At 41.4% G+C, this 27,118-nt stretch overlaps 2 protein-coding genes across 3 annotated transcripts in view; both read right to left on the bottom strand.

Annotated features, from left to right (window-relative positions):
- ALDH18A1 (aldehyde dehydrogenase 18 family member A1) overlaps positions 1–26,059 on the bottom strand; it is a 35,275-nt gene extending 9,216 nt beyond the window's left edge. Inside the window, exons 1-11 of one of the 2 annotated variants that reach the window (XM_036111646.2) lie at positions 25,944–26,059; positions 18,635–18,849; positions 15,617–15,766; positions 15,424–15,528; positions 11,633–11,791; positions 11,129–11,219; positions 7,392–7,516; positions 6,398–6,542; positions 5,693–5,766; positions 4,522–4,615; positions 1,826–2,046 (exon numbers count right to left, since the gene is read on the bottom strand). In XM_036111646.2, the coding sequence (XP_035967539.1) occupies positions 1,826–2,046; positions 4,522–4,615; positions 5,693–5,766; positions 6,398–6,542; positions 7,392–7,516; positions 11,129–11,219; positions 11,633–11,791; positions 15,424–15,528; positions 15,617–15,766; positions 18,635–18,849; positions 25,944–26,031 (1,467 nt within the window). In that variant the 5' untranslated portion in view covers positions 26,032–26,059. The remainder of the gene's footprint in view (positions 1–1,825; positions 2,047–4,521; positions 4,616–5,692; positions 5,767–6,397; positions 6,543–7,391; positions 7,517–11,128; positions 11,220–11,632; positions 11,792–15,423; positions 15,529–15,616; positions 15,767–18,634; positions 18,850–25,943) is intronic. The other variant, XM_036111647.2, reaches the window with a different exon arrangement.
- TCTN3 (tectonic family member 3) overlaps positions 25,959–27,118 on the bottom strand; it is a 34,790-nt gene continuing 33,630 nt past the window's right edge. The window contains exon 14 of the mRNA XM_078077315.1: positions 25,959–26,059. Coding sequence (XP_077933441.1) covers positions 26,051–26,059 — 9 coding nt within the window. The 3' untranslated portion in view covers positions 25,959–26,050. The remainder of the gene's footprint in view (positions 26,060–27,118) is intronic.

The following is a 27,118-nucleotide window of genomic DNA, read 5'->3' as shown; positions in this document are numbered from 1 at the left end:
GGCAGGGCTAGAAGCCTTGACTCCAGAGCCAAAGCACCCGATCTCAGGAACTAAACTGTACGGCTTGCTCAGCACCATTAGCAAAGTAACCTAAGCGGCCAGCGTCACATGGCCCTGTCCCCACTCTGGCCATGGTGGAGGACAGGCAGTTTGGCTGCCTCTGGCTGAAGCTGGGTGGCATCTCCAACTGTAAAATGTACACCTACTCTGGCCCTGTAACTGTTCTGAGAGTTCTAAATGCCTGGTGCTGAGAACCTGGAGAAGACCAGAGCTCCTGCCAGCCCCCAGACAAGCTGTGGCAGAGACTGCTGGGAAAGGAGCACAAACAGGGCGCATAGGATGAGCATGGGAGTCTGATACGCCCTAAAACCAGCTTGTTCATCAAGGACTCCCATACCACCGAGATACTCCAGTGAAAAGCAGGCCACCCAGGAGGAGGGTTAGCTATCCTCTTAGAGCAAAGAGCTAATGACTTGATCATCCAAGGCCTGAAGCTTAACTTTCTGAATGTTTTTGGGATGAATGAAAATCTTCCCATTTTTATAACGTAATAAAAGAAACTACTAAAACCTTGCCTGAACATGTTAATCTCGATTAGTTTTTAATCCTTTTTTGTTCTTGTTGCTCATGGACCCCTTATAAAATTAATGTAAACCTTCTCTATTTAAATGCACTAGCACACCAGGCTGCATACAACTTTTAGAATACATGGATTCTGTGATGCCATCCAGAGATAAGAACCCAGGCGAGGAACCTCAGCTGTAGTTGGCTAAAGAAGAATCTTTGTCCATGTGAAGTATCAGCTAGTGTGGATGAAAAGGAGCAGAGAAATGTCATGGACCCATTCCTACTAGCAGATTAGGGTTCTACAGTTTCCACTGGAGTATCTCTGCAAACAGGAGTGTGGGCAATGGGGGCAGTGTGCCAGCACCAGGCAGGGCCTGAGGACAGACCCCGATGATATGGGAGTCCTTGATGAACAAGCTGGTTTTAGGTCACGTCAGGGAGTATTCACCAGAAAGCATGTCAGACTCCCATGCTTACCCTGTGCCCTACAGTAAAGAGATGCTGGTTTTTTGTCTGTTGTTTTTAAGTAGAACTTCGGAGACTTTGAGGCTAGTGCAAAGAAAGAGCTGGTATCATCCTGCTGGTCAGTATGGTGGGAAAATGGTCCCAGATTTCTGGAAGAGTGGGTAACCAATGGGGCAACCCTCTAATGCCACCTTGTAAATCAAGGCATGGCTGCTTCAAAAAATCTTTTAACACATGGTTTCTCAATATCAGACAGTGATATGTCAAATTCCTTAAAGAGGGTTGCATTCTAGTTTCCATGAACTACTGAAAGTTCTTTTTCCTGATTTACCTACAGGAGACCATCTGTGACACTAACAATAAAGGGTCTTTTTCACATGGGCAAAACCGGCTACTAGATGAATTACCTTGCAGGAAGCTAGAAGTGGTCAGGGAACAAAGTGCCCCAGTGAGCTAAGACATGGAAAAGTGCTCCTGCATTGTGCTATGGAAGTTTCATCTGGGCTCCAGTCCCAGCTCCACTCTTTACAAGTGATAGGAATAGTAACTTCTATAAGCTTCAGTTTCTTCAACTGTAAAATGTACATATGAATACCTACTTTAGAATCACTGGAAGAATCAGTAACATAAATGACTTTAAGAACAACCTGAAAAGTCTCAAAAATTATCTTTGGGGGAGGAAAAAAGGTAAGACTTTCTCACCAAAAAAAGAGAAAAAAGGAAACTTTCTTTGGGAGACTTATGTCGAATCCTGAAAACACACTCTTCTCCTACCCCAATGGCAGGCACATACCTGGGGCAGACAGTCAGGACGGGACTCAAAGATGACCAGCAGGACTCCAATCGGGACAGTCACTTGTTCTAGTTCCAAGTTTTTGGCAATTCGGGTTCGGCGCAAAACACGCCCCACGCTATCCTGTGAGGAGGCTGCAATCTGTCGCAGACCGATGGCTAGGCTGTTCAATTTGGATGTGGAGAGGCTCAGGCGTTTCAGCAGAGGGGCTGCGAGTCTCCCTGAAGAGGTGTGAAGAACACAAGATAAAGGAGCAGCTCTGGGCAGGCTGCAGCTGCTTTACTAAACACGCGGCACTGTGTTAGGAACAGACATGAACTTAGGGGGTCTCGAGAAGACAACGACATGCCACTTATACGGCTTCTCTAGGGGGCTTTTGGTAGGGTAGCTCATCATGTAAAGGCACGTACGCCAATACCCATTGTGCCGGCAATTTCAGTTCCCGAAATCTGTCATGTGCACGAGCAAACTTGCACGTAATGAGGATACTTGTCACAGCATTTTTACAATAGAATCAAATTCAACTTAAAAATTTAGACAATGAGCTACAATGCAGTTATTACAAATAATAAATCTATACGTACTGATATGGAAAGCTGTCTAGGATATAGTTTGTGAAAAAGGCAAAACTACAAAAAAACATGCATGGTAAGATCCTGTTTATCAAATTTTGCATATATGCATGTGCACACGGAGATATCTGCTGATGATCTCTATCTTTCTGCACTATTTTAATTTTTTGTAATGACTGACTTATTTTTATAATCAGAAGCAATAAAGATGTTTTCTTTTGAAATAAAAACTTAAATAGAATTATTATAATTTCACATATGGCATATTCTTTAAATTTAAATACAACCATTTGCATGGTGTGATTCTCTCTACACACACATACACACACACACACACATATTCCTAATACACATGCATACACACCAGGAAAATCACCTGGAAACACATACCACAAATCATTACTATCGTTAATGTTGAGATGAGATGATAAAAAATTTCCCTTTTTTTCCTTCCCTTTCTTTCTTCCCTTTATAGTCACATCCACCAAGGTAAAATAATAAAAAGTTTTCTACTTAGGAGGGAAGGAACCAATATTATATTAAGAAAAAAAGTTGTATCATCATTTTACCAATAACATCAATCCATTTTCTTCACTTTTCCCTATGTGTTAACAAGTTTTAAACACAGTGTATTAAATGTTGCATTCCAATTTTCCATCTCACAATGCATGTATGTTTTCCATGTTGCCAAAATTGTTGTAATTACTGCTAAATACTCCGCTGAGCTAACATAGCTTAATGCACTTAACCAAACCTATGTATTAAACACTGAGGTTTGCAGTCTTCAGGGTGATAAATAACCCTACTCCAAGAATCTTTGCATACAGAGCAGTTTTCTCTTCTTGAAATAGTTTCTTAGGATACATTTCCTGAAATGGACTTACCTAGTCAAAGGGGACCACCATGCTCATGTATACCCAGGACTTTGTTCTTAAGCCACTGTGTGTCCTTATGAATTTCCAGAGAGATATAACTGGGATCAAAAGTCAGAGGTCTGCCAACAACTAGCTGTGTGACCTTTAGCAAAAGCTTTAACCTTAGTGGATCCTAATTCTTTTACTTTTAAACAACTGGGTAAGATTATCATCAAAGATTTCTTCCATTTCTGAAAATCTATTTTATGACTTTCCAATACGGCAAAAATTCAAAAGACCAGATGTATACTCTAAAGGAAGTTCCAAAGCAATAGCTACAAAATGTTTTAAGAAATCAAAGTAATGTTGATGAACCTTGCAAGGTTTCTTTGAAGGGAACACCACTAATCTGGATGTTTAATTTAAGGCACATTTATTCAAGAGAAAAGGAAATTCAAAACCCCATAAAATCATCCCCCAATTTTTAGGGTGGAGATACAGAGAATTAGGAAGGAGAGAAAGACTGAGGGCTGACTTGACTCTCTACATATTTAGCTATCTGCAATGTGAGTTCGGCCATATCACTCACTCTACCATCTGCATGTTAGGGCATTTGTGGATGGCATCTGTTGCTAACTCTGGACAGCCTATGCACTGATTAATTAACTACGAGATACGCTATCTTTCATCACAGGCCCCACAAACTACTTCCACAACAATTTTATATGCACAGTCCATATGGGTTTGAATCCTGGATCTGTCACTGGCCATATGGTTTTAGGCATATGACAACTTGTTTGTGCTTCAGTTTCCTCCTCTATAAAATAGGGATAATAAATAGTAACTAACTCAAAGGTCCCATGCTATAAAGATAAAATGATATCCTGTCTGTAAAGCCTTTAGCACAATGCCTGGCAACATGGAAAGGCCTCAGTAAGTGTTAGCTGCTATTAGTGGAATGTCTAAAGTGAAGCAGTCCTCAGTCTTTCTTTTTTGTCCTGAAACTGCCATAGAATACATGGCTCATGACCTTGGGTACAGAAAAAGCCCTTTGGAGGGTATCTGGGAAAGGAGCTGGAGATGGTATGTATAAACTGAAAAAGCCCAATGAAGGCTAGCAAGCAACTCTTAATAAAAATGATGTATGATGTATAATTTCTTCTATAACAATCTTGTCTTTCGGCAGACTATAAGAATTATTAGTAAAACAAAGAACAAAAACCAAAACAAAATCCTCCATAACATTGACTCCGAATCACTTGGTCTTTACCCTCTGCCTCCTCCAAGTCTTTTTTGTTGGCTAACAGGATCTCATCACGTTGGTCCGTCAACAGATCAGCCAGATGATGGATAATCTCTGCTCTCTAGGAAGAAAGGTAAAACATTAAACAAACAAGCAAATACATTAATCCAAGAAGAACGCACAGCATATTTTTAAACCTACTCCTCTGAATGAGCCAGGCCTTGCTCCTAAATTCAAGGTCACCATTGACTGAAATCTCCTTACCTCCTATCATTCATTCTCCACCTCGGCTCTCCTCATTTTTCCCTTCCTCTCTCACTACTAATCTTCCTGATGAATGACAGACACAATCTGTTCCCAAGAAAGGGGCCAGCATTTTGAATCAGCATGATACATCCATCTCCACATACTCAAATCACTGGCTGTATAGTTTATTTCCCAGGTAAGTTTTCTTTTACACAATTGTTTATTTAACGAATTCCGCCAAAGAGAGAAAACCCAGTCCTGGATGCTTGAAGAGACCCCAATCCTTACCCACCTAGATTAAGAAGTGTGGCAAATGAGTGTGATTACTGAAGGAGCAGAGGGGAGTGGTTTAAGAGACCAGCTAAGCTCTTCCTTTGCTTCCCTTTCTCTACTTGTAGTTATTTTAAATTCTCTTCTTTCTCAGGCCAAAGTGCTCCCTTGAAGAACCTAAATACACTCTCAAATCCATCCTTAATAACACAAGCCTTGAGAAGCCAATCCCCAGCTTCCACCTGACTGCCTTGCATTTCCAGACTCATCGTGTCTGCCAATTCACTGTGGGCAGGACCCTGACTAGAGAGCAGGCTCCTGAGCTTGCATGTAATAGGGAAGTTAGATGATTCAGATGGGTTAGGACAAGCAGTTTTTCTCCATTTCCATGCCCGGGATGTGGCAGGATTAGGGAGCCTCCTTGGTCTCATCATTTCCATGATGTTTTTGATCAAAACATCATAGTGATGAAAAGCAACCTTAGGCCTCAGGCTACAAAAGACAAAAGGGAAAATAAAATTTGGAGAAAGAACAAAGGCAGAACAAATCTGAATCACACCTGTAACTAGAATAACTCTGTGGGGCCATGAGGAATGAAAGGGGAGACAGGCGTGACTGTGCACTAAACCTTACAGAACGACTCACTTTGAAAACCAACAAAACTATTAGCTAGGGTTATTACCTGCTCAGGTTCCAAAGTGGCCAACATTCTTCCTCCTGATCGAGCCATTTCTCCCTGCTGCTCAACGGTAGGACCTGTAAGAATATTTGCAAACATCAGATCATGGACAGCTACCCCAGCATGTGCACAGAACAAATGCTCAGTATCTTGGTATGCTTGTTTCCCAGAGAATCACTTGGACCAATAAAATGGCAAAAGAATATACTAGATTAACTCAGGCATAAATATAAGAAACGTCTATATTTCTAAAGTGGACAACATAATTTACATCTTGTAGAGTTCTTTCAATTCCACTTTGGCTTATATTCTCTAATGTGTTTGCGTTTCTGAATGTAAATTATATGGCAATTCTATTTTTGTGAACAATTGAGAGTACATATCATATCTTATGCATCTTTGCATCTCTAGGCATCCAGCATGGGCCTAGCAAATGTTTCTTAAGAAAATGGATGCTTATATTCTTTAAATTAGTGGTTTTAGAGAAAACAGGAAGCCTAGTTGGGCAGGTTAGCTAAATTTTACAGAAGCAAAGCAAAATCCAATTTTAAACAAAGAGTGTTTGAAACAATACCAGAATTCAGGATATCAACACATTGATTTTGTGATCTCTATTCCTAGAGACGAGCTCAGTCTTCAGTCTCATCTAGGCCATGGTGTGGCTACCTATCATCCACAGACCATGCGACTCTATGAAGAACTACTTACCTGCAGGCTTTACTTCGGAAAAGAAGGTGCCAACTTTCTTTCCCTCCACGATGTCTGTGATGACATGCCCAGACACCTTTGGGTGGGTTCCGTTGGCAATAACCACAGAAGTGCCACCTTGCAAAGCCCAGAGGGCCGCTTTCACCTAATAGGAGAGGTTAGATTCAGACCTTTGCAGGGTCTAGTCATCCACACTTTAAAGTTGCAAAAACAGAGAATACAATGTAATATTGAGCAATCAACTGTTTCCAACAGCTCAGAAGCTCTGAAAACACACCCAGCCCGTGCCCTCTTTCCAGCCCAACTTCAGCGTGTGCTGCCTGACAACGAGCCAATCTGCCCTTTGTGCTCAGTGTTCTAAGACTCTCTAGTACCGGGACTCATAACTTCTACGTTTGACTTACTGTGCCTCAACTTAGTGTCCAGTCTGGTGTTTGGTCTGACCAGAGTCTGATCCTGAGTTCTTTTAGCCTCTGCTTGCGTATCTCTTTTGTATGTCTCTGCCATTGCCACATATGATGATGTATCTTAAGGGTATCACTTCTTAGAATAACGAGAGGGAAGAATTTCTCAAAGATTTCATAAATATTTGAGCTGGGGCACCTGGCTGCCTCAGTCAGTGGAGTGTACGACTCTTGATCTCAGGGTTGTGTTTAAGCCCCATGTCAGGTGTAGAGATTACTTAAAAAAAAAAAAACAAACTTTTGAGCTGATAACATTAGAGGGTTTATGAATTATTAAAAATATATAGACCCTGCCCTTCACAAGTTTACAGCATGACTGCACTATGTAATCTTAGTAAAGAGAATACATACACAGACACGACTAAACATAGGTAAACAATATGCATTAAACCCATATTTAGACGTACACATTTAAGTACGTATGTGCTTAGTATCGTAACCATTAGTCCCCAAACACTCACAAAGTAAAAAGGGTAAAATACTGTTTGGTTTTACATCTGTTATAGGCAGTAAGAGCATCAAACCCTTACCTTGGCTTCCATGCCACCCATTCCTACTCTTGACTTGGTTCCAAAGGTCACAGACTGCTGATCTCCGGGATAAAATATATCAATGAGCTTTGCATCATCTGACCCTGGAGGACTGTCAAAAAGACCTAAAAAGCAGACAAGAGTCAGTAATGTTGCTGTAATGGAAGTGAGTGTCCCCTAATACAGACCCCCTGGGCACCTGCCAACCACTCTGTACGTGACTGATGAAATGAATTCTGTGTTCTACCAGCTCTAACCAGAAAAGGGAAGAAGGGATCTGTACAGTCTACCCATGCTGAAAATCAGCAACAGGAGGGCTCTCCTTACATACTTTTATAACCTGGCTTAATGAATGAATGCTTGCCAGCGTCATGGCATGACCATATCCTTGGCACAAAACTTACCAGCCCTGCCCATTGTCTACTGGGAAGCTGTCCTCACTTCTGCCACTGCTACTTATGATGCTGAATTAAGGAAGTAACTGAAAAGGATGAGTAGCCACTGCAGAAAACACACAGCAGCTGTATACTATAATGTGATTGTCTCCACGTGGGATGAAATGGGAGACAGGTTTTCATTAACTCTCACAGCACCCTCTGAAACAGCCACTGACTACACTCTCCATATTATGGGTAAGCCAATGTGAAGGTTAGGCTGAGTCAGCAGAAGAGCACACGACTCTCAGTATTCAGTCTGGATTTATCACCACAAAGCATATGTCCCTTTTATAACTGAATAGAATAACATAAAATATGAGTTACATGAAATGTTATATGCATACAATCCATGATTAAAAATCTTCACAATTTGGCGCCTGGGTGGCTCAGTTGGTTAAGCGACTGCCTTCGGCTCAGGTCATGATCCTGGAGTCCCAGGATCGAGTCCCGCATCGGGCTCCCTGCTCGGCGAGGAGCCTGCTTCTCCCTCTAAAACCCTCCCCCCTCTCGTGTACACTCTCTCTCTTCTCTCATTCTCACTCTCTCAAATGAATAAATAAATCTTTAAAAAAAAAAAAAAAAATCTTCACAATTTCACTTGTAAAAAGAGCAAGTTGGAGGCTTGGAAAGAAAAGTCATGGGTCTGTGAAAATGGAATCACTTTAAGGCCTTAGTGGGACACAGAGAGGAACTGCCCAGGGTTGGGGACTGGCTCAAGGACATCTAGGCAGTGATGTTTTTAAGTTACTGCTTTTCCTGTGTGAAAATACAGCCTTCTCTGCTTCATTATTCCAAATCTCTAACACAACCCTGCTATAAACGTCCTCTCTAGGAGAAAGGAATCAGAGGAGTGAGGAAAACGGTGTCCGGTATAGAATGAAGCAGGGCTAACCATGGCAGCAATTACAGGGAGAGAAAAACCACCTCTCACAACCTCTGTCCACCATAGCCCAGCACTCCACAGCTCCTGGATTCAGGGCTGGAGTCTTCTCAGAAGGCACTATGCTATGAGATCACAAATTTGGATTGTGAGGCTGTTTTGGTTTCATACAAAAACAGCATGGGCAAGGTTGTACAATTCTAAGCCAGACCTCCAGAGACACTGAGGAGCGCCTAGCATTCTGATATTCTGCCTACTCCTCTTTTTCCCTTATGGCAGCTTCTCAAACCCATCAAGAGCATATTTAAAATTCTAAAATTGTGCTAAAAATCAACATTCAGTGGATAACTAATCAGGGTTAATAGCCCAAGCTTGTTTTATGTACATGAATGTTCATAGCAGGGTTAGTTATAATAGCTCAAGTGTCTACCAAATGATGAATGGGCAACTAAAATGCGGTATATCTACAGAGTGGAATATTATTTGGCAATAACAAGAAAAGTACTGATATATGCTATCACATTGATGACCAATTTTGGTGTTTGAGGCTGCATTAAAAATGTTTACTAGAGTCTAGTTCAAATTGGGCTTTATATATTGATCTTTTAAACTCATGTCCTTTACCTTGCCAGGCAGCATAGAAGAGAGGGAAGAGTATAGATTTTTAAACTGAACAGTTTTAGTTTTAAAATTGGCTTCTGCTAAGTACTGTGTGACTTTGGATATACCATTTAACTGGTATGAACTTAATTTTTAATTTCTTCATCTGAATAGCAGAGCTAACCTACCTACTTTGCAAGATTGCTATAAGGATTCAAAAAATTGACCTTTATAAAGCACCTAACACAGTATTTGTGCATAGTAGAAATTTAATAAATATCTGCTGATTAACTGAAAAGCCTTCTTCTCTAGAGTGGCTCACTCTTATCCCAACCTAGCTGTTCCTGTACTGAGATTTCAAATTTACAGTGGATAAACATGGTACCAAGACTTCTTGCAGGTAAAGAAACTGATACATACGTATGATATATCAGACTTCCCACATGGGCAGAAGACAGCTCAATCAATCTATATCTGCCCCTGCCTCCACTCGGTAGCTCCCTGCTCTTAATCTTACACCACGGGTGTGTAAATGGAAAACAAGTCCTGCCAAAGGAGCCTGCCCTGGGTGTGGGCTGGGAACAAAATAGGTTTTTCTGATCTCCTGGGAATGTAATGGGGGACTTTTGGGATCCTGTTAGGTTTGGCCTATTTTAGACACAGTTACCATATTCCTTATGGGTCAAAATGTAAAATGGGAACAGCTTAAGAGAGTGAGAAGAGTGAACCAAGAGGGACCCCTCTGAGGAAGGTAAAAGCAGGGAAGAATAGATTAACATATAGGACCATGGTGGCCACATAGCCTGGACTTCTGCAGTGTGGCTCCAATTTAATATCATCGGTCTCATGATTTACATTAAAAACTGAATGTGATCAAAACCACAATGAAATAGCACTTCACTCGAATGGCTATCAGCGAAAAGGCAGATTGTAAGAGGTAAGTGTCGGCAAGGATGTGGAGAAACTAGAACCCTCATACAGAGCTGACAGGGATGTAAAATGATGCAGCTGCTTTGGAAACCAGTCTGGCACTTCTTCAAAAGGCTAAACATACATAGAATTACCAAATGATCCAGCAATTCTACACCTAGGTAAAACAAAAACATGTTCGCACAAAAATGTAGACATGAATGTTAGAGCAGCATAAGTCTATCCCCCGATGAACGGGTAAACACAATGTGGTACGTGTGCACAATGGAGTAGTAGTTGGCAATAAAAAGAAAAGGAGTACTGACAGATGCTGTAACGTCCATCAATGAACCCTGAAAACATGATGCTAAATGAAAGAAAGAGGTTTCTTTCATTTAGCACACATATTGTGTGATTCCACTTTGAAAGAACGTCCAGAACAGGCAACTCCATAGAGACTGAAGGTAGACGAGAGGTTGCCTGGGGCTGGAGAGTGGAAGTGAGGAGTGATCGCTAATGGGTATGGGGTTTCCTACTGGGGTGATAAAAATGTTCTAAAATTGTTGTCAGGGTTGAGCAACTGTATGAATATACTAAAAATCAATGAACTGAATTATAAATCTTAAATAGGTGAGCTGTATGGTACTTGAATTATATCTGTATGAGGCTGTTCTAAAAAAACAAACCTGAAATGCCTGGAAATTACAACATTTTAGCATTCAAACTGCATCTCCCAGATTCCCTCACCTTCTTTTGAGCCATAAAATCCCTTTGTTAGACCATATGGATCAGAATATAATGGTCCATAGTAAAAAAAAAAATCAAAAGGACTCAAAGAGGGGAATTCATGTGCTCACCCATTTAGTATTTAAAGCAAAGGTTAGATAAAAGGAAAGGGCATTACTTTGTACCTTCTACATCTGAAAGAACAATCAGGAGGTCAGTTTTCATTTCCACAGCCAGACGCGCAGCCAGACTATCATTATCTTTAACACTAATAACCTGGAATGCAGGTAAAAAGTCAAAAGTGAGTGAACTAGGCAGTTCAAGGTGTTCACAGCATTCTGCTAGGTTCTGGCAGGCAAAATTAATGACCGAGTGCATGGATGACAGCTTTTATAGGCCCCTTCTGTCTGCAAAACACTGTGCCTACTGGCCACCCCATTTCCAAACACGCACCCTTCGCTCCACTGCCATGCCCAAGCCATGCTCACAGCACCACCTGAAATCACTGTGGCACCTCACCCTGTTAAACGAGACCCCCCTGACTTCAGAGGAGCTTATGCAGCCACTGCTCCGTGAGGCCAGCTTCTGTCCCAATTTCTCCATCTTGTTTATGCCAAACTTCCGGTGTTAGTACATGCAGCATAGCATTAGTCTCCAGCATGCTCAACCCTTAGGAATACTTTACCCACATTTACCCCCTGGAGATCACTATTGGGCTCAGCTGGGGGCACGACAGCATCATTTGTGTTGACAATGGGGACGATGTTCATTCGGAGGAGCTCATGAAGTGTCCCATTAAGGTTCCGGCGCTTCTGCTCGTCGTGGAAATCCAAGTTGGTCACCAAAATCTGTAAGTTATTAAATGGATTGAAAATGCAGAAGGGAGGGAAATTATGAACATCACAGCAACAACATACAAAAGATGCTAAGAAGAGAGGAGTTAAACTCTAGGTTTCTGGATCCCATACAGATCGGAATGGAATACACATCTCTGGATACTTATCTAATTCATTTAGAGACGGGAAAAAAATACATCACTTGGAATATTTAAGGATGCTCAAGACTTCTTGTAAAAGTACTTTAATTCTCAAAGAGCTACTAAATCTCTTCTATTTACAGAATTAAGAAAATTAATGTATGAACTTTAGAGAGATACACTTTGGAGGAAGTGATGGCCATCCATTAATTTCTAAAATATCTCTGTATCCTAGCATTGGATTCAGGGGCTAGCCACAGTAGGCACTGAAACATGAGGTGCGTGAGCGAAAGAACAGTTTGTCCTGCCCAGAGAAGTGTAGGAGACAGAACGGAAGAGGGCTGTGCTGTCCCCATGGCTCCGGTCAGCAAAGACTGTCTGAGCGTGTGGGATTGGTCTGAGAGGTTTATGAAGGCGAGTCTTCAGTCAGAAACTGAAAGAAGGGCTAGACATAACTTAGTTCAGGGGAGGCGATGAACATAAGCTACTCAAAGGTCCAGGGGAGAGCTGGATGTGGGCAGACAGCTCCACTTCCTTGTTTAAATCAGAGTATTAGGCAATGGTTAGCAGGAGAAGGTAACTGAGGATAGCAAGAAACTAATGGTAATAAGCCCTGAAGCTCATGAATAAATGTTTCAATGAAATCTCTCTGATGTTTAAGGAAAAAGGTTCTTGCAATGTGGCTGAAGTAGGAAAGGCGGCAGGCAGATGGTCAAGAAAGAAGGTACCCAGACAGTGAAAGTAGGCATAGTTAAGCACTGAGGGTCTGGTTATGGTAACTGAGAAGATAACAGCAGCCTTAATGATACACAAAATGGAGGTAAGGAAGACAACATGATAACACAACTAAAGGAAATAATCTACTCATAAATTGGGAAAAAATTTATTCAGTACTTCAGAAATGTCAGGCCCTATATGAGCTGCTGAGATAGAGAATAAAACTGTTGATGGTTTGGGGAAGGTGGAATGGGGCACATTTTTTGTAAGGCTAGATCACGAACTCTTTTTCAGGAAAGTCAGTCCTGTAGGAAACAGGACCAGGTCAAAGGCAAGCATATAGATTCTAGCCATGGGGGGTGAAAGGTCAAATGATAAAATAAACATGTGTGTAGGATAGGCAAGCAGGAGGTATTAAGGTCTAGTGAAAATACCTGTTGCTCAAACAGTTTAACAAAGAAGGAGTAGAAGACAAGAGCCCTAAGAGAAAAGTATATGCGTGGAGAAGGGCAGTCTGTTAGGATGCAAATCAATTTCATTTTTATGAAGAAAAAATAAGCTGCATTACTCGTTTAAGTCTTTAACCTGACAAACAACTTGGTGGAGATTTCTAAAAGCCACTGATAACCGTCTTTATTTTTTTTTAGATTTTATTAATTTGGGGCACCTGGGTGGCTCAGTCGTTAAGCATCTGCCTTTGGCTCAGGTCATGATCCCAGGGTCCTGGGATCGAGCCCCGCATAGGGCTCCCTGCTCAGTGGGAAGCCTGCTTCTCCCTCTCCCACTCCCCCTGCTTGTGTTCCCTCTTTTGCTGTGTCTCTGTCAAATAAATAAATAAAATATTTAAGAAAAAGATTTTATTAATTTATTTTTAGAGGAGAGAGAGAGAAAGAGAGAGAGAGCATGCGCGTGCACACAAGCGGCGGGGGGGGGGGGGGGGGAGGGAGAGACTTCCAAGCAGACTCTGCTAAGTGTGGAGCCCGATGCAGGGCTCAATCCCATGACCCCAAGATCATGACCTGAGCTGAAATGAAGAGTCCGATGCTCAACCGCTGAGCACCCAGGTGCCCCTGATAATAATCTTTAATACAGGATTACTAAAGACAAAAAGGAACCACAGGAAAAGGTACGAAGGGCAAAGATCAAAGATTTCTTGCAGATAAGATCCTAGGGAAGGCAAACGTGTGAGATGGACCCATGGATGGATGCCTGTTGCAAACTGGAGGGGACAGAGCTCTTTCACGTCAATATTAATGGAAGCCACGGCTGATGTGCAGCGACTTTCAATGCTACTTTCATTAAAACCAAACCAAAAAAAAAAAAAAAAAACCCCTCAAAAAACATCATACCCAGGAAAAAACAAAACAAAAGTATAGTTACTAGACCTAAGTTTCCTCATCTGGCTCCAGATACTTTTAAAAAAATTAAAGGCTGAAATTGCCACTGGATTGTGGAGAAGAGGAGAGCTGATAATAGTGGCTGACAGAAATTGAGATTTCTATTATATTTATGCTAACAGGAAGAAAAAAATCTAAGAGAGTGGGGTCCCCAGCTACAGACAACAGGTGGACAAGTCCATGCCTTTCTGCTGCAGTTCACCTACTCAAGGACACTTTGGAACAATACCACAACGTCACTGTGGATAACACTGTGAGAATTATGAAGAAACAGAAAAGCAGTAGGAAATGAAAGACCAAAATCTGAAAGGATGTATATATAACAACATCAAATATGTAAAATAACATCTGTGTAAATGGTAGGATCAGGGACAGCAAACGAGTTGGAAGACAATAACTTGGGGAATTCAATTTTTTTCAACTATTTTGTGAAATGACTTAGTTGTCTTGTGATATTTACGTGTTTCTAGTGTGTAGTTGTATTGATGATCAAAGATACAATTGAAAAAATTCTGGAAATTTAGGTAAAAAACAATGTGGAAAGAAAGTTCTAGAACATTCAGGGGCAACCACTAAAAATGTACACGTTTCATAAGGCCTGGAACCATGGTTGATTTGTTTATCACAGCATCTCCAATGACTAACATACTTCTTGGTATACCATAAGTGCTCAATAAATATTTGCTGAATGAATGAAAACCAATGATAAGCACTCCTCTCTCTTTTCAATGCTTGGTAGAAATTTATTATATAAGGCAACCAGGTACAAAGAGAAGCAAGCTGCCTGAGGTCAAAGAAGACAATGAAATAAAGATATCTAACTTTCCTGGGGTGCCTGGGTGGCTCAGTTGTTAAGCGTCTGCCTTCGGCTCAGGTCATGATCCTGGGGTCCTGGGATCGAGCCCTGCATCGGGTTCCCCGCTCCGCGGGAAGCCTGCTTCTCCCTCTCCCACTCCCCCTGCTTGTGTTCCCTCTCTCACTGTGTCTTTCCCTGTCAAATAAATAAATAAAATCTTAAAAAAAAAAAAGATATCTAACTTCCCTGTCTTCAGGAGAAGGATAAACACTTAAAGTAGTACCCATAACAGTTACTAGCACAATTCCAAGTGCTAATAATTACTGGAAACAACGCTACATTAAATGCTTTTCCTATATTTTCTCACTGACTTCTTCCGAAAACCCTCTCAAGTAGGCACTGATATTATCTTCTTTTTTCAGATGAGGAGACTGAGGCACAAAAAGGTTAGACCTAAAGACTTTCTCTAAATTTCCCAGCTAGCAAGTGGTGAAGTTAAGGCAGTCTAGCTCTAGAGCCTTGCTCATCACCCCTCTGCTCCACGGGAATCACCTTCACAGGTCCCACACCTCTCTGCAATGGCGAGCCTCTCACCTGGGCAGCACAGATGCTGTACTGGGTAAACATGGCCTCATACAAGGCCATCAGTCCACTCTGTCCGGCAGCTGCGCAGGCTCGTGCTTCTAAGACTGGAATTGCCTGTAACACACAAATAGATATGGTGTGGTTGGGAATGAGGGGAAGAGGCCTGCTGACCAGTTACAAGGGCTGGGGAAGCAGCACTCACCATCTCTTTCAGCTGGTTCTGCCCCGAGTGCAGGGCCTGCCGGACGCTCTGAGACAGAAGGATCTCATGGCGCAAGCGCTGCTTGCCAAAGGCTACGGCTCCACTGGTCACCAGGATCATCTCTCGGCCTTGATTCTGGAGCACTGACACCTGACATTGAGGAGGGAAAAGGCATGAGTCACTGGATCATCTCTTTCCTCTCTTCACAAGAGATTCAGGTAGGGTAGATAACTGAGTGGATCCCAAATGCCGGTTTATGGACCAGCACTAGGCTGGCTCTGGAAGAATCACCCAGGTTGTCTGGTAAAAATACAGATTCCTACACGCTACTCAAATCTGATAAATAGAGAATAGACAGAGATCAGAATTCTGAATACGGGGATTCTGGTGTGCAGGCAGCTTTGACATCCACAGCACTTGATGGTATCTGTGGGAGTCTAGAATGCAGAAGGTCTAGCAGTTCCAGAAAAAGAAGTCTGGAGCTAAGAACTGCAGTGTAAACTTAGCAGATGGCTTCTCAGGTTCTAAGGCATGATGTGGAAGATTGAGGCTCTTTCTGAGTTATACTGATCCCTATGGGTCACTTTAGCTAGACCAAGGACAGATGCTGACCCTGTTCTGCTCTGTCTGCCCAGATACAGCTGTGGTCACTTTGTTCCCTACTTTGGACAGATCTACATTGAAAGAATCAAAGATTCAAGCTGCAAATAGAGTCCATATTCCTAAGATGTCCGTTCCTCCTGATGTTTGAGCCCTAGAAGCTGGCTCATTCAGAGGAGCATGCGACTCCTGATCTCGGGTTGTGAGTTCGAGCCCTACGTTGGGTATAGAGATTACTTAAAACGAATGAATGAATGAATGAATGAATGAATGAATAAATAACTTACTTTAAAAAATAGAAACAAATGTACCACGGAAAAAAAAAGAAAATTTCATACTTAACCACAGTGCTAAGAATAGTATTATAAATCGCCATGTACCCAACACCCAGCTTCAACGACTATCTCTCATGCCAATTTCCCAGTCTCTAGTACTGCCTGTACAGTAGCCCTGCCATTATTTTAATACAAATCCCAGTCCCCAGACATACTGTTTCATCTATAAATATTTCAGCAGTAATTGCGAAAAGACAGAATATATATGCATACATCCAAAAACCTAAAACATTTCGGGTGCCTGGGTGGCTCAGTTGGTTAAGCAACTGCCTTTGGCTCAGGTCATGATCCTGGAGTCCTGGGATCGAGTCCCGCATCGGGCTCCCTGCTCAGCGGGGAGTCTGCTTCTCCCTCTGACCCTCCCCCCTCTCATGCTCTCTCTATCTCATTCTCTCTCTCAAATAAATAAATAAAATCTTTAAAAAAAAAAAAAAAAACAAAAAAAAAACAAAAACCTAAAACATTTCAATAACTCCTTAACATAAAAGATCTAATCAGTTATAACACTGCTCCAATTTTTTCAGCTTGCCAAATGACAGTGACTGAGAGGTCCAAAGATGGGAAAGTCAAATCAGAGTGTAGTTATTCTTGAGGCCTCCTCGGAGAGAGCTGGGACTCAGCCTGGGCTTCCAGGACTGAGAGGATTTGCAACTGCTGCTAAGTACACGGTGTGAATGGTGCCCCTGGAGTTGTGCAACCAAGGGGTTCTGAGGAAGAGGAGGCTCTAAGAGTGAATTCCAGGTGGGGGACAAGGAAAGGAATGAGTATGACATGCTGGTGGGCCAGGGAGGAAGTAAGCTTGAAAGCAGTAGTGGTGGTCTCACCAGGGAGAATGGGAAATAAAGTAGGTCATTCCCTGAGGCAGTTACATGTCAATGAAGTCTCTCTCTTTTATAAATATCAGCAGAGTCAAATCTCACCTGCACCTGGTTTTGTAAATAAAGTTTTACTTGAACACAGCTATGCCCATTCATTTACATATTGTCTATGGTTACTTTTGTGCTACAATGGTAGAGACAAGTAGCTGAGACAGAGACCATCTGGCCTACAAAGCCTAAAATATTTACTATTTGGCCTTTCATAAAAAAAAAAGTTTACTGATACCTGCTCTTGGCAAAGATAGGTAGTGGGATCTGTAATATGATGTTTAAAGTCTAAAACTCCCATGTCACCCCTTAAGGTCAGTTTCTTTAGTGATAGTCTACAGTCAGCCTTGCTTGCTCGCATCCAGTGGGGCATAAAATCCCCACTGGAAACTTCTGCTTTGAGCCCTTCCAAAGGTAAGATTCCCTGCACAGATCTCTTAGTAATTCAGTCTCGAGACAGACTGCGGTCCCTGTGCAAATAAAAACATTGGAGTGCTTGTGCATACATGTCTCTCAGACCCCCAATGCCTGCTTGCACTCTCTCTCTTGCTGCCTGGTATCCTCTGCCTTTAAATGAAAGTCTTATATGGGTATTCTCTGTGGAGTCTGCTGAATCCTTTCAAATATCTGAACTTGGAAAATCTTTGCAATGATAGCTCATATTTATTTCAATATTACTGGCCTAATTAAAAAAGGAAAAGCCTAGCAAAACAGGAACAAAAAAAGCTCAATATTCACAAACATCCATCTGGATACTCAACCTTGGGTGCTCAACTCAACATACCAGTCACCTGGGGAACTTTAAAAATCCAGGTGCTTGAGCCCCATCCCAGAGACTGAGTGTGAAGCCTAGGAATCTCTACACCCCTCCAGACAATTTTAATGTGTAGCCAGGATTAAGAATCACTGACATATGTAACACCTTATCACTAAGAAGCCTGAGGGATGAACTGCATGAAATCAACTTTACTCCTTGACATCCCCTTTGCTTGCCCTGGGATGCTAGGTCCACTTGTACCTTTACTGGAAAGGTAATTTTCAGATTGGGTTACATCTATTGTACTCAAATTATTTTTACGAGCTGATAAACCTGAACTGATGGTTAGGGTGGGTTAGGGATAAAATTAGGGTTGAAAAAAAGCCAAACAAACCTGAACTGACAGCTTAAAAACTCCGTATTATTTTTGTTCACCAGAATCTTCCATCTTGGCAATTACCTGCTCAACAATAGATGCGAGGCGCCCCAGGGCAAGGCCACACTCATCCCCCCGGGTTACTACAGCACTTCCGAGTTTCACCACGATTCTCTTGGCATGCTTCAGCTCACTGCGGTGGGCAAAAGACTTGCCATGTGTACGATTGAGGGGTACAGTGATAAAGGGGATGTTGCTCCAAGAACGAACATGTCTGATGGCTGAAGGCTGGACACGATCTGTAGCTCCCAAACAAAGTCAAATGCAAGAAAAAAGAGAAATATTTAGTATAAATTTCTCATTAAAAAGATACACATACAATATTAACCAGTTTAGCCAAAAAATAGTTTTATCATTCTTAACTGACTAAAACCAGTAAATCAGAAGCCAGTATATCCAGCATGTTCTTATTCTAGTATTACACCCAGTACATAGGTCCCAGATACACTCAAACACTGTGAAGAGTTTAAACACAACAATCTTTCCTCAAGACAAGCTGGCAAAATATATCAAAAGTCTTAAAAATGTTCACATCTTTTGATCCAGTAATTCTTTGTTCGGAAATTTATTCTAAGAAACTAATTAGAGATGGAAACAAAAAGATTTATCAGAAGGCTTTTCATCAGTGTTATTTGTAACAGGAAAAATACAAGCAGAGTAAACATCCAAAAAAGGCAGGATTAATTAACTTTTTCATAATTTTTAATAACAGGAAAATGCTCATGAAGTTTCCTATGTGTCTAAATGCACAGAAAAAAGATGAAAATAAATCAAAATGTTAATGTTTTATTTTTGATGGAATCACAAGTGATTTCAATTTTCTTCCTTATTCTTGTCTATGTCTTCCAAATTTAAGCAATAGAAATACACTGCTTTTATCATCAAAAAAATGTGTGCTTTTAAAGAAACCACACCACTATAAAAAGAGAGTGAGCCTGACTAGCAAAGACAATAAACAGCGAAGTAATTGGTATGAGTAGTAAAAAATCATGACTAACCCACCTACAAATTTTCTCTCTGACATGGTAGCATGATTCCAGATGTCTGTTAACAATGGTTAAAAAAAACGGGATAGCTTTCTGAAGGACAAGGAATGTTGGAGTCAGATATTTTCAATCCTTCTGGATATCTGCCTCTAAGCAATCCTTTCCTGATTCTTTTTTCTTGCAATGCTATACAGGATTTCTAAGGAAGCAAATATTATCTATGTATATATACCCACACATACACACACACACTCATATATAGGTATACACAGTCTTGATTAAAAAGCTAAAGATTTATCTACATAAAGCCAAAAGTAAAACAGTAGAAGCTGAATGTCAGCCACTTCTCAAGGGTCCAACTCCTCCTGCTGGCTGCTTACGAATTATGCATTAGCCCTTTCTCTCACAAATGAAGAGACTTTTCTACTTTGAGCAGGGCACACCGCCGCCAGTCAAAAGACTACATTTCCCAGACTTTTTGTGCAGCTAGACATGGCCATGGGACTTAAGTTCTGGTTAGTGATATACATGTGAAAATGTTATGTGGGACTTCTAGGAATTTCATTCAAAAGAGAAGTGCTTCCTTCTTCCCTTCATCCATCCTGCTGCCTAGAACATGGGTATGAGGCAGGAGCTCAAACATAATTTTAGACTACAAGGAAAACATCAAGAACTTTGGAGTAACAAGAAAGGAGGAGTGTGGATGCCTCATGATTTCACAGAGCTATTCTGAAAGCCCTGGACTGCCTCCCTTCTTAGAGAACCCCAGGTTCCTTTTAAAAGAGAGAGAGGGATGCTTGGCTGGCTCCATGGGTAGAGCATGCAACTCCTGATCTCAGGGTTGTGGGTTCGAGCCCCACATTCGGTGTAGAGATTACTTAAAAATAAAAATCTTTTTAAAAAAGAGAGAAATAGACTTCTATCCTGTTTGAGCCATTATTATTTTGGAGTTTATTACACACACCTGACCTAACTGTAACTGATACAGCAGAAAGAGTGCCCAGGCAGAGGGGCAGGTGAGGCCTTGCTAATGGACGGTCTCACTCACAACAAATGGACCTTCTCTTGGAGGGATTCCCTGATTGCAAGAAGCAAGTCAAGATGAGTAGTACAGGCCCTCAGCGGGACTAAACTTTAGGTACTTCCTCCTCAAAGAGTTCTCTATGTGTCATTACAGGCAATTAATAAATACTTGAATGAATTACTATAGTAATCATTCCAAGCCACTACTCTACACTGGTACTATTGCAGAGTAACTTCCTCCACTCGGATCAACCATTATCACCTCCCTTTATATTTACGGACAGATTTCCCAGATTTCTCTAGAGCCACTACCTCTAACTCCTGACCACTAACTCCTCTAACTTTAATGTAGCTTCTATTGTTTTCTCTATGCTGTAACAATGGAGGGTAAAGTGAGCAGAATCTTATTCTCATGGACCAGAAGATCATTGTGTGTTCTCCTCCCTGCCTCCTTCACACACAAATCTTAGAATGAATATTTTTAATGAAGCAGTAAAGAGTCCTTTCTTCCCTCTCTTAAATGACCACTTTAAAAAGTGATTATGGGGCGCCTGGGTGGCTCAGTCGTTAAGCGTCTGCCTTCGGCTCAGGTCATGATCCCAGGGTCCTGGGATCGAGCCCCGCATCGGGCTCCCTGCTCCGCGGGAAGCCTGCTTCTCCCTCTTCCACTCCCCCTGTTTGTGTTCCCTCTCTCGCTGTGTCTCTCTCTGTCAAATAAATAAATAAAATCTTTAAAAAAAATAAAAATAAAAAGTGATTATGTTTCAGGTTTGTGGAGACACAAGAAAGATGATATGGTCTTTTCTTCACAACAGGCTTGCAGTCCAGTTCCTCGCACAAAGTAAGTCCATCTTCTGGGATGGAACTGGGACCTGCCACCCTTGCTGGACCCACAGATGGGTTGTCTCTTCCTGCTGGGGGAGTCCCAGGGACTACCAGGCTGGTTTGTTGTCGGGGCTAAGTTCTGTGGAGAGTTCCCTTTCTTCAATAAGTTCATCAGTCTTCAGTGATATTATTATAAGCAATATATACACCTCAGTCTAAGCTTAAAAGTTGTATACATAGTAATTCTGGCCTCATTGACCTGATAGAAAGAGGGGTGGCAGAGGGAGAGACTTACTCCCCTAAGGTTTGGACCTGGGATCTTGGTGGCTATTTGCAAAGCTCAGAGCTACACCCAAGTACCAAGTATCCCTTTGATAGCTGTCAGGACTAGGCCTGATAGCCATTTTCCTTTCCTGTCCCTGCAGGCCTTACCCTGTCCTGGAGAGTGCTAAGCATGGGTGGAGCAGGGTAAGACACAGATAGTGGCAAGCATGTCAGTCCAGGTGATCAAATGGCAGAAACCAATCAGAATCTAGCAGGCCAGGTTAGCATGAAATAGGCTCCTGATCCACAGTCTTTATCAGCAAAGATACCAGCACACCTGGGCGCCAGGCAGTCAAGGGTCATTCTGGCTATAGGCAAATGGATAACAGCAGACCAGGGCTGACAAGGTTCAAGAGGAAACAACTATGAATAAGGTTTCAAGCAAGTAAAGGATCAGTTACATCCAGTGGATTCTAGCACCAGGGAGAGTTCTATGGGATCCACGGCTTTTTGGGCTTCCTGTTCAACAATGCAGAGGACCTGTATTACTCCCAGATTGATCCTACCTTTCTTGGGGGCATTTTTTTTTTTTAATGTTTTACAGTGTTTCATACTTTTTAGAGTCCATATTGAGGACTGAAAAGGCCTTGATTAGTCAGGAAAAATCCAAGGCTTCTGGAGGGGCAATCTCTTCCCATCTTCTAGTGAACCTTTAGGCTCTAAGTCCCACAGAAAAGCTATCTCCTCCTGGTTAGTATGAGAGGTATGTGTGCGCACCGTATTGGGGGTGGGGGTGAGAAGAGGGTTGTCCATATTCCTCAAAAATGCCATGCACCGTACTCCAAGGGAGAAGTCTGTTACCTTTTCAGCATCAGAGTCCTTATGCTCAGCAATCAATGAGCCTGTGTTCCAGGCCTGAACAAGAGAGGACCCTGACAGGATTTCTATCTCCCTTCCTGGCCTTCCATTTTCTTCTGTGTTTATATGTATATGCTTTCTCCTTGGCCTTTCTAGGGCTCCAGAATCTAGAGAAATCTGGATACAAAAATTGAAAAATCTAGAGAAAAGATCAGAAAGTACCTCTTTCTGTGAATTAGACTAATAAGAATAAACAATAATAACAATAAAAATACTGAATACTTACTATATACTAAGAGCTGTGTTAGGTATTCACACATCTTTTACAGAGGCAGAGGATATACAAAAGGACAGGTGTAGGTTCTGGAGCTAGACTATCTGGGTTGGAATCTCAATCCTTCTGCTTATTTGCTGTTACCTTACCTATCTCATAAGGTTGCTGTAGGGGATAAAATGAATTGATGCATGAACAAAAATTGGCACAAAATAAACACTCAATAAGTATTAGCTGATATTATAAAAAAAAGTGTCCACTATTGCTGTCATCATACTGAATTCTCATGACTTAAGTCTCATGAGTTAGGTATCAGTTAGTTGGTGTTATTATTAGACTCATTTTATAAATAAGGAAACTGAGGCCAGAGAAGCTGAGTAACTTGCTAACATTACCAGACTGCAAAAATGGCCACAATACTTTGAAGCTTCTTCCACCAACAGGTAGAATCTGTTCTCCCACCCCTTGAATCTGGGCCAGCCCTATGACTTCTTTTATTTTTTTATTTTATTTATTTATTTATTTTAAAGATTTTATTTATTCAACAGAGAGAGACATAGCGAGAGAGGGAACACAAGCAGGGGGAGTGGCAGAGGGAGAAGCAGGCCTCCCGCGGAGCAGGGAGCCTGATGTGGGGCTCGATCCCAGGACCCTGGGATCACGACCTGAGCCGAAGGCAGCCGCTTAACCGACTGAGCCACCCAGGTGCCCCTCTATGACTTCTTTTAACTAATAAAATGTAGCAGAAGTAACACTGCATAAATTCTGAGCTTAGGCCTCAAGAGGCCTTGTGGCTTCCATGCATGCTCTATTTGGGAACCCTGAAAGCATCCTATGAAGAAGCCATGTTTAGTCTGCTGGAGGATGAGAGACCACATGGAACAGAGATGATCCATCATCCCAGCAGAGGTCGCCCAGCCCCCAACAATCAGCCCTGAGCCAAAGAGTTCTGACACAGACATAGAACCACTGTGCAGCTGAGCCGGGTCCAACATAGAATTGTTACTTAAATCTATAGTTGTTTTAAGTCACTAAAGTTACTTAGTAAGTAAGTAGCACAGCTAATTTTAAAACCCAGGGCCCCTGGCTCCAGACCTTGATCTTTTCTCATATTCTTTATGTGAATGGGAAATAGAAATTTTTTTCTATTATGATGATGATGATAAGCTTCATTAGTTGATAAGCAAGTTCTCTTACAATAAGGTCTGGAGACAGACTATTGGTAAGATTTAATTGCTATCAAGGAGACAGCCACTCAAAACATGATACACAGCCTTTCAACAAATGCTGCTGAATAACTAGATGTCCACAGGCAAAACCATGAATTTTGACCTAAACCCTACACCTTATACAAAAATTAACTCAAAATGGATCACACACTTAAATGTAAAATGTAAAGCTATAAAACTTTTAGAAAAAACATAGGAGGAAATCTTCAGGATGTAGGGCTACACAAAGCTCTTAGATTTGACCCCAAATGTACAATCAATGAAAGAAAATATTGATAAATGGGACGTCATCAAAAAAAAAAACTTTCCTCTGTGAAAAATCCTGTTAAAGGAATGAAATGATAAGCTATAAATTGGGAGAAAATACTTTCAAACCACATATCTGTAAAGGACTAGTATTTAGAAGAGAAAGAACTCTAAAAATCCAAAGGTAAAAAAACAATCTAATTAAAAATGAGAAAGAGACATTTCACTAAAGAGGATATGAAGATGGCCAACTAGCATAGGAAAAGATGTTCAACATTATTAGCCATTAGGGAAAAGCAAGTTAAAACCACACTGAGGTATCATTACACACTTATCACAATGGCTAAAATTAAAGAGTGACAACATCAAATGTTGATGAGGATGAAGTGAAAGCGGATTGCTCATACACCACTGGGGTGAATGTAAAATGGTACAGCCATTCTGCAAAAACAGTTTGGTAGTTTCTTATATAACTAAACATGCAACTGCCATATGATCCAGCAACTGAACTTCTTTGGCATTTATCCCAGAGAAATGCAAACTTTGTCCACACAAAATCCTACACACAAATGCTCATAGCAGCCTTATTCATACCAGTAAAAAATAAACAACCAGATGCCCTTCAATGGGTGAATAGTTACACTAACTGTGGTATACCCAGTAATAAAAAGGAACCAACCGAGGGCGCCTGGGTGGCTCAGTTGGTTAAGCGACTGCCTTCGGCTCAGGTCATGATCCTGGAGTCCCGGGATCGAGTCCCACATCGGGCTCCCCGCTTCGCGGGGAGTCTGCTTCTCCCTCTGACCCTCCCCCCCCTCACGCTCTATCTCATTCTCTCTCTCAAATAAATAAATAAAATCTTAAAAAAAAAAAAAAAAAAAAGGAACCAACCGATACACACAACAACTTGGATGAATCTCCAGGGAATTATGTTGAGTAAAAACACCCAACCCCAAAGATCACATACTGTATAACTTCATTTATATAACATTTTTTGAAATGACAAAATTATAGAAATGGAGAACAGATTAGTGGTTGCCAGGGCTAGGGATGGGGAAGAGGGGGACAGCCATAAAAGAGAAAAGTGAGGGATCTTGTAGTAGTAGAAACGTTCTTATCTTGACTATATCAATGTCAATATCTGGATTGAGAAACTGGAAAAACATGTAAAGGGCATAAGGAATCTCTCTGTATTAGTTCCTACTATAGCACATGAATCTACAATGGTCTCAAAATTAAAACTAACTACAAAAAAAAGGTAATGAACAAAAATAGCCTGTAAAAAACCTTGGAAAACAAATATAGGTAACATCTTACTTGAAAAATTTTTAAATTTTAAATTAATTAGGCTTACAAAAAGCTGTACAAAATTAATGTGTACAACTTGATGATTCTGTAAGTAAGTATACACCTGTGAAACCATCACCACAGTTGATGCCATAAAGCTATCACCTCCAAAAGTTTCACTTTATTGATAAATACAAACATTCAGAACATTTCACCACTGGCTGCTTCCTTGCTTACTGTCTTTGTCCGATTCTGCCAAATTATGTTTTTTTCTCCTTTAAAACCTTGCTTGAAACACTTCCAAACTTCCCACATCCTTCTAAGTTTCCTACGGTACATACGAGATCTGGAGAGGGCTGTGGATTGGACCCAGGGCAGGAGACGCTGGCGGAAGGGCTGGGACCCGGAGCAGTAGACTTGACTCAACATGCTGCGATGTGGTCAATGATCAAAGTATCTGTAGAACGCATTTTTAAAAGATGAAAATGAAAATAATAGGCAATTAACTTTATTTTCTTCCACGTCCTCATACTCTCAGAGTAAAAGCTTGACTCTTCTGCTCCAAACTCCTTTGTATTAGGGACACTCCCACCTGCTCTGTATATAGAAAAGAGAGAGACAAGAAATGGCTCCTTCCCAGGTCCCACCTCATCCTTCCTTTCCTAGAACCTCCTTAGTTTCTATGCAAGCAAATGACAATTAAGGATTATAAATATTCTGAGTGACAAAAAAAGTTAAAGTACGGTGTTTCTGTATGGATACTAAATCTTCACTACAATTCCTACACCATTAGGGAGTCTCAAACAAATCAAAAACAGATCCAACATCCAATAAGCGGCCATCTCCACCTTCCTGCTATCACCTCCCCAAAGAGCTCTGAAAACCACATATTTGAAATGTCTGTTTGACCCCTGCTGACACAAGAAGAGGATGGAAAGGCCAAAGGCTACTGTCATCTTTCTTCTTGCTGCCCACAGGAATCTAAAGCATACTCTTGCATGCCTGGAAGGAGTGCAATGCCTGCAAATGGTTGGCATCTTAAATGACTACAGGCATATCCTGTAGAGGATGAGTACATGGCTAGAGACCTGAGCTGCGAATATGGTGGTTATGGGCATTTTCCGGCCCTGGGTCAAACCTGAGGCTTTAGATAAAGAATAGTTTATTTCACAAAAAGTTAGGGGGCTCCCTCCTATACATGCACAGAGAATAAGCCATTCATTATTGCAGCTCTCATGCTACAGGGACATTGCTGTTTTCACAAGATAAGAAAAACACTGCACCCTCTTTGCCTGCAAGCTTCTTTTTAACTTTTGCTCTATGGATTGGTGAATATATTCCAACCCTCTTAAATGTGTCTCAAAAGACTAGCAATTAGCCCCATAGTGAAGAGAAACAAGGAGTGGCATGTATGGCTCTTCAATTTATATTGCACAAAGGCACAGAAAGGGGAGAGAAGAGATTGGCAGGATACATCTGCTGTAAAAGATATGTCATCCAATAGGCAACAGAAAGT

Source organism: Halichoerus grypus, chromosome 7 (genome assembly GCF_964656455.1).
Source record: "Halichoerus grypus chromosome 7, mHalGry1.hap1.1, whole genome shotgun sequence".
NCBI classification, from domain to species: Eukaryota; Metazoa; Chordata; class Mammalia; order Carnivora; family Phocidae; genus Halichoerus; species Halichoerus grypus.
Note: the sequence above shows the minus strand (reverse complement) of the source record. Positions and strands in the feature narration are given on the sequence as shown.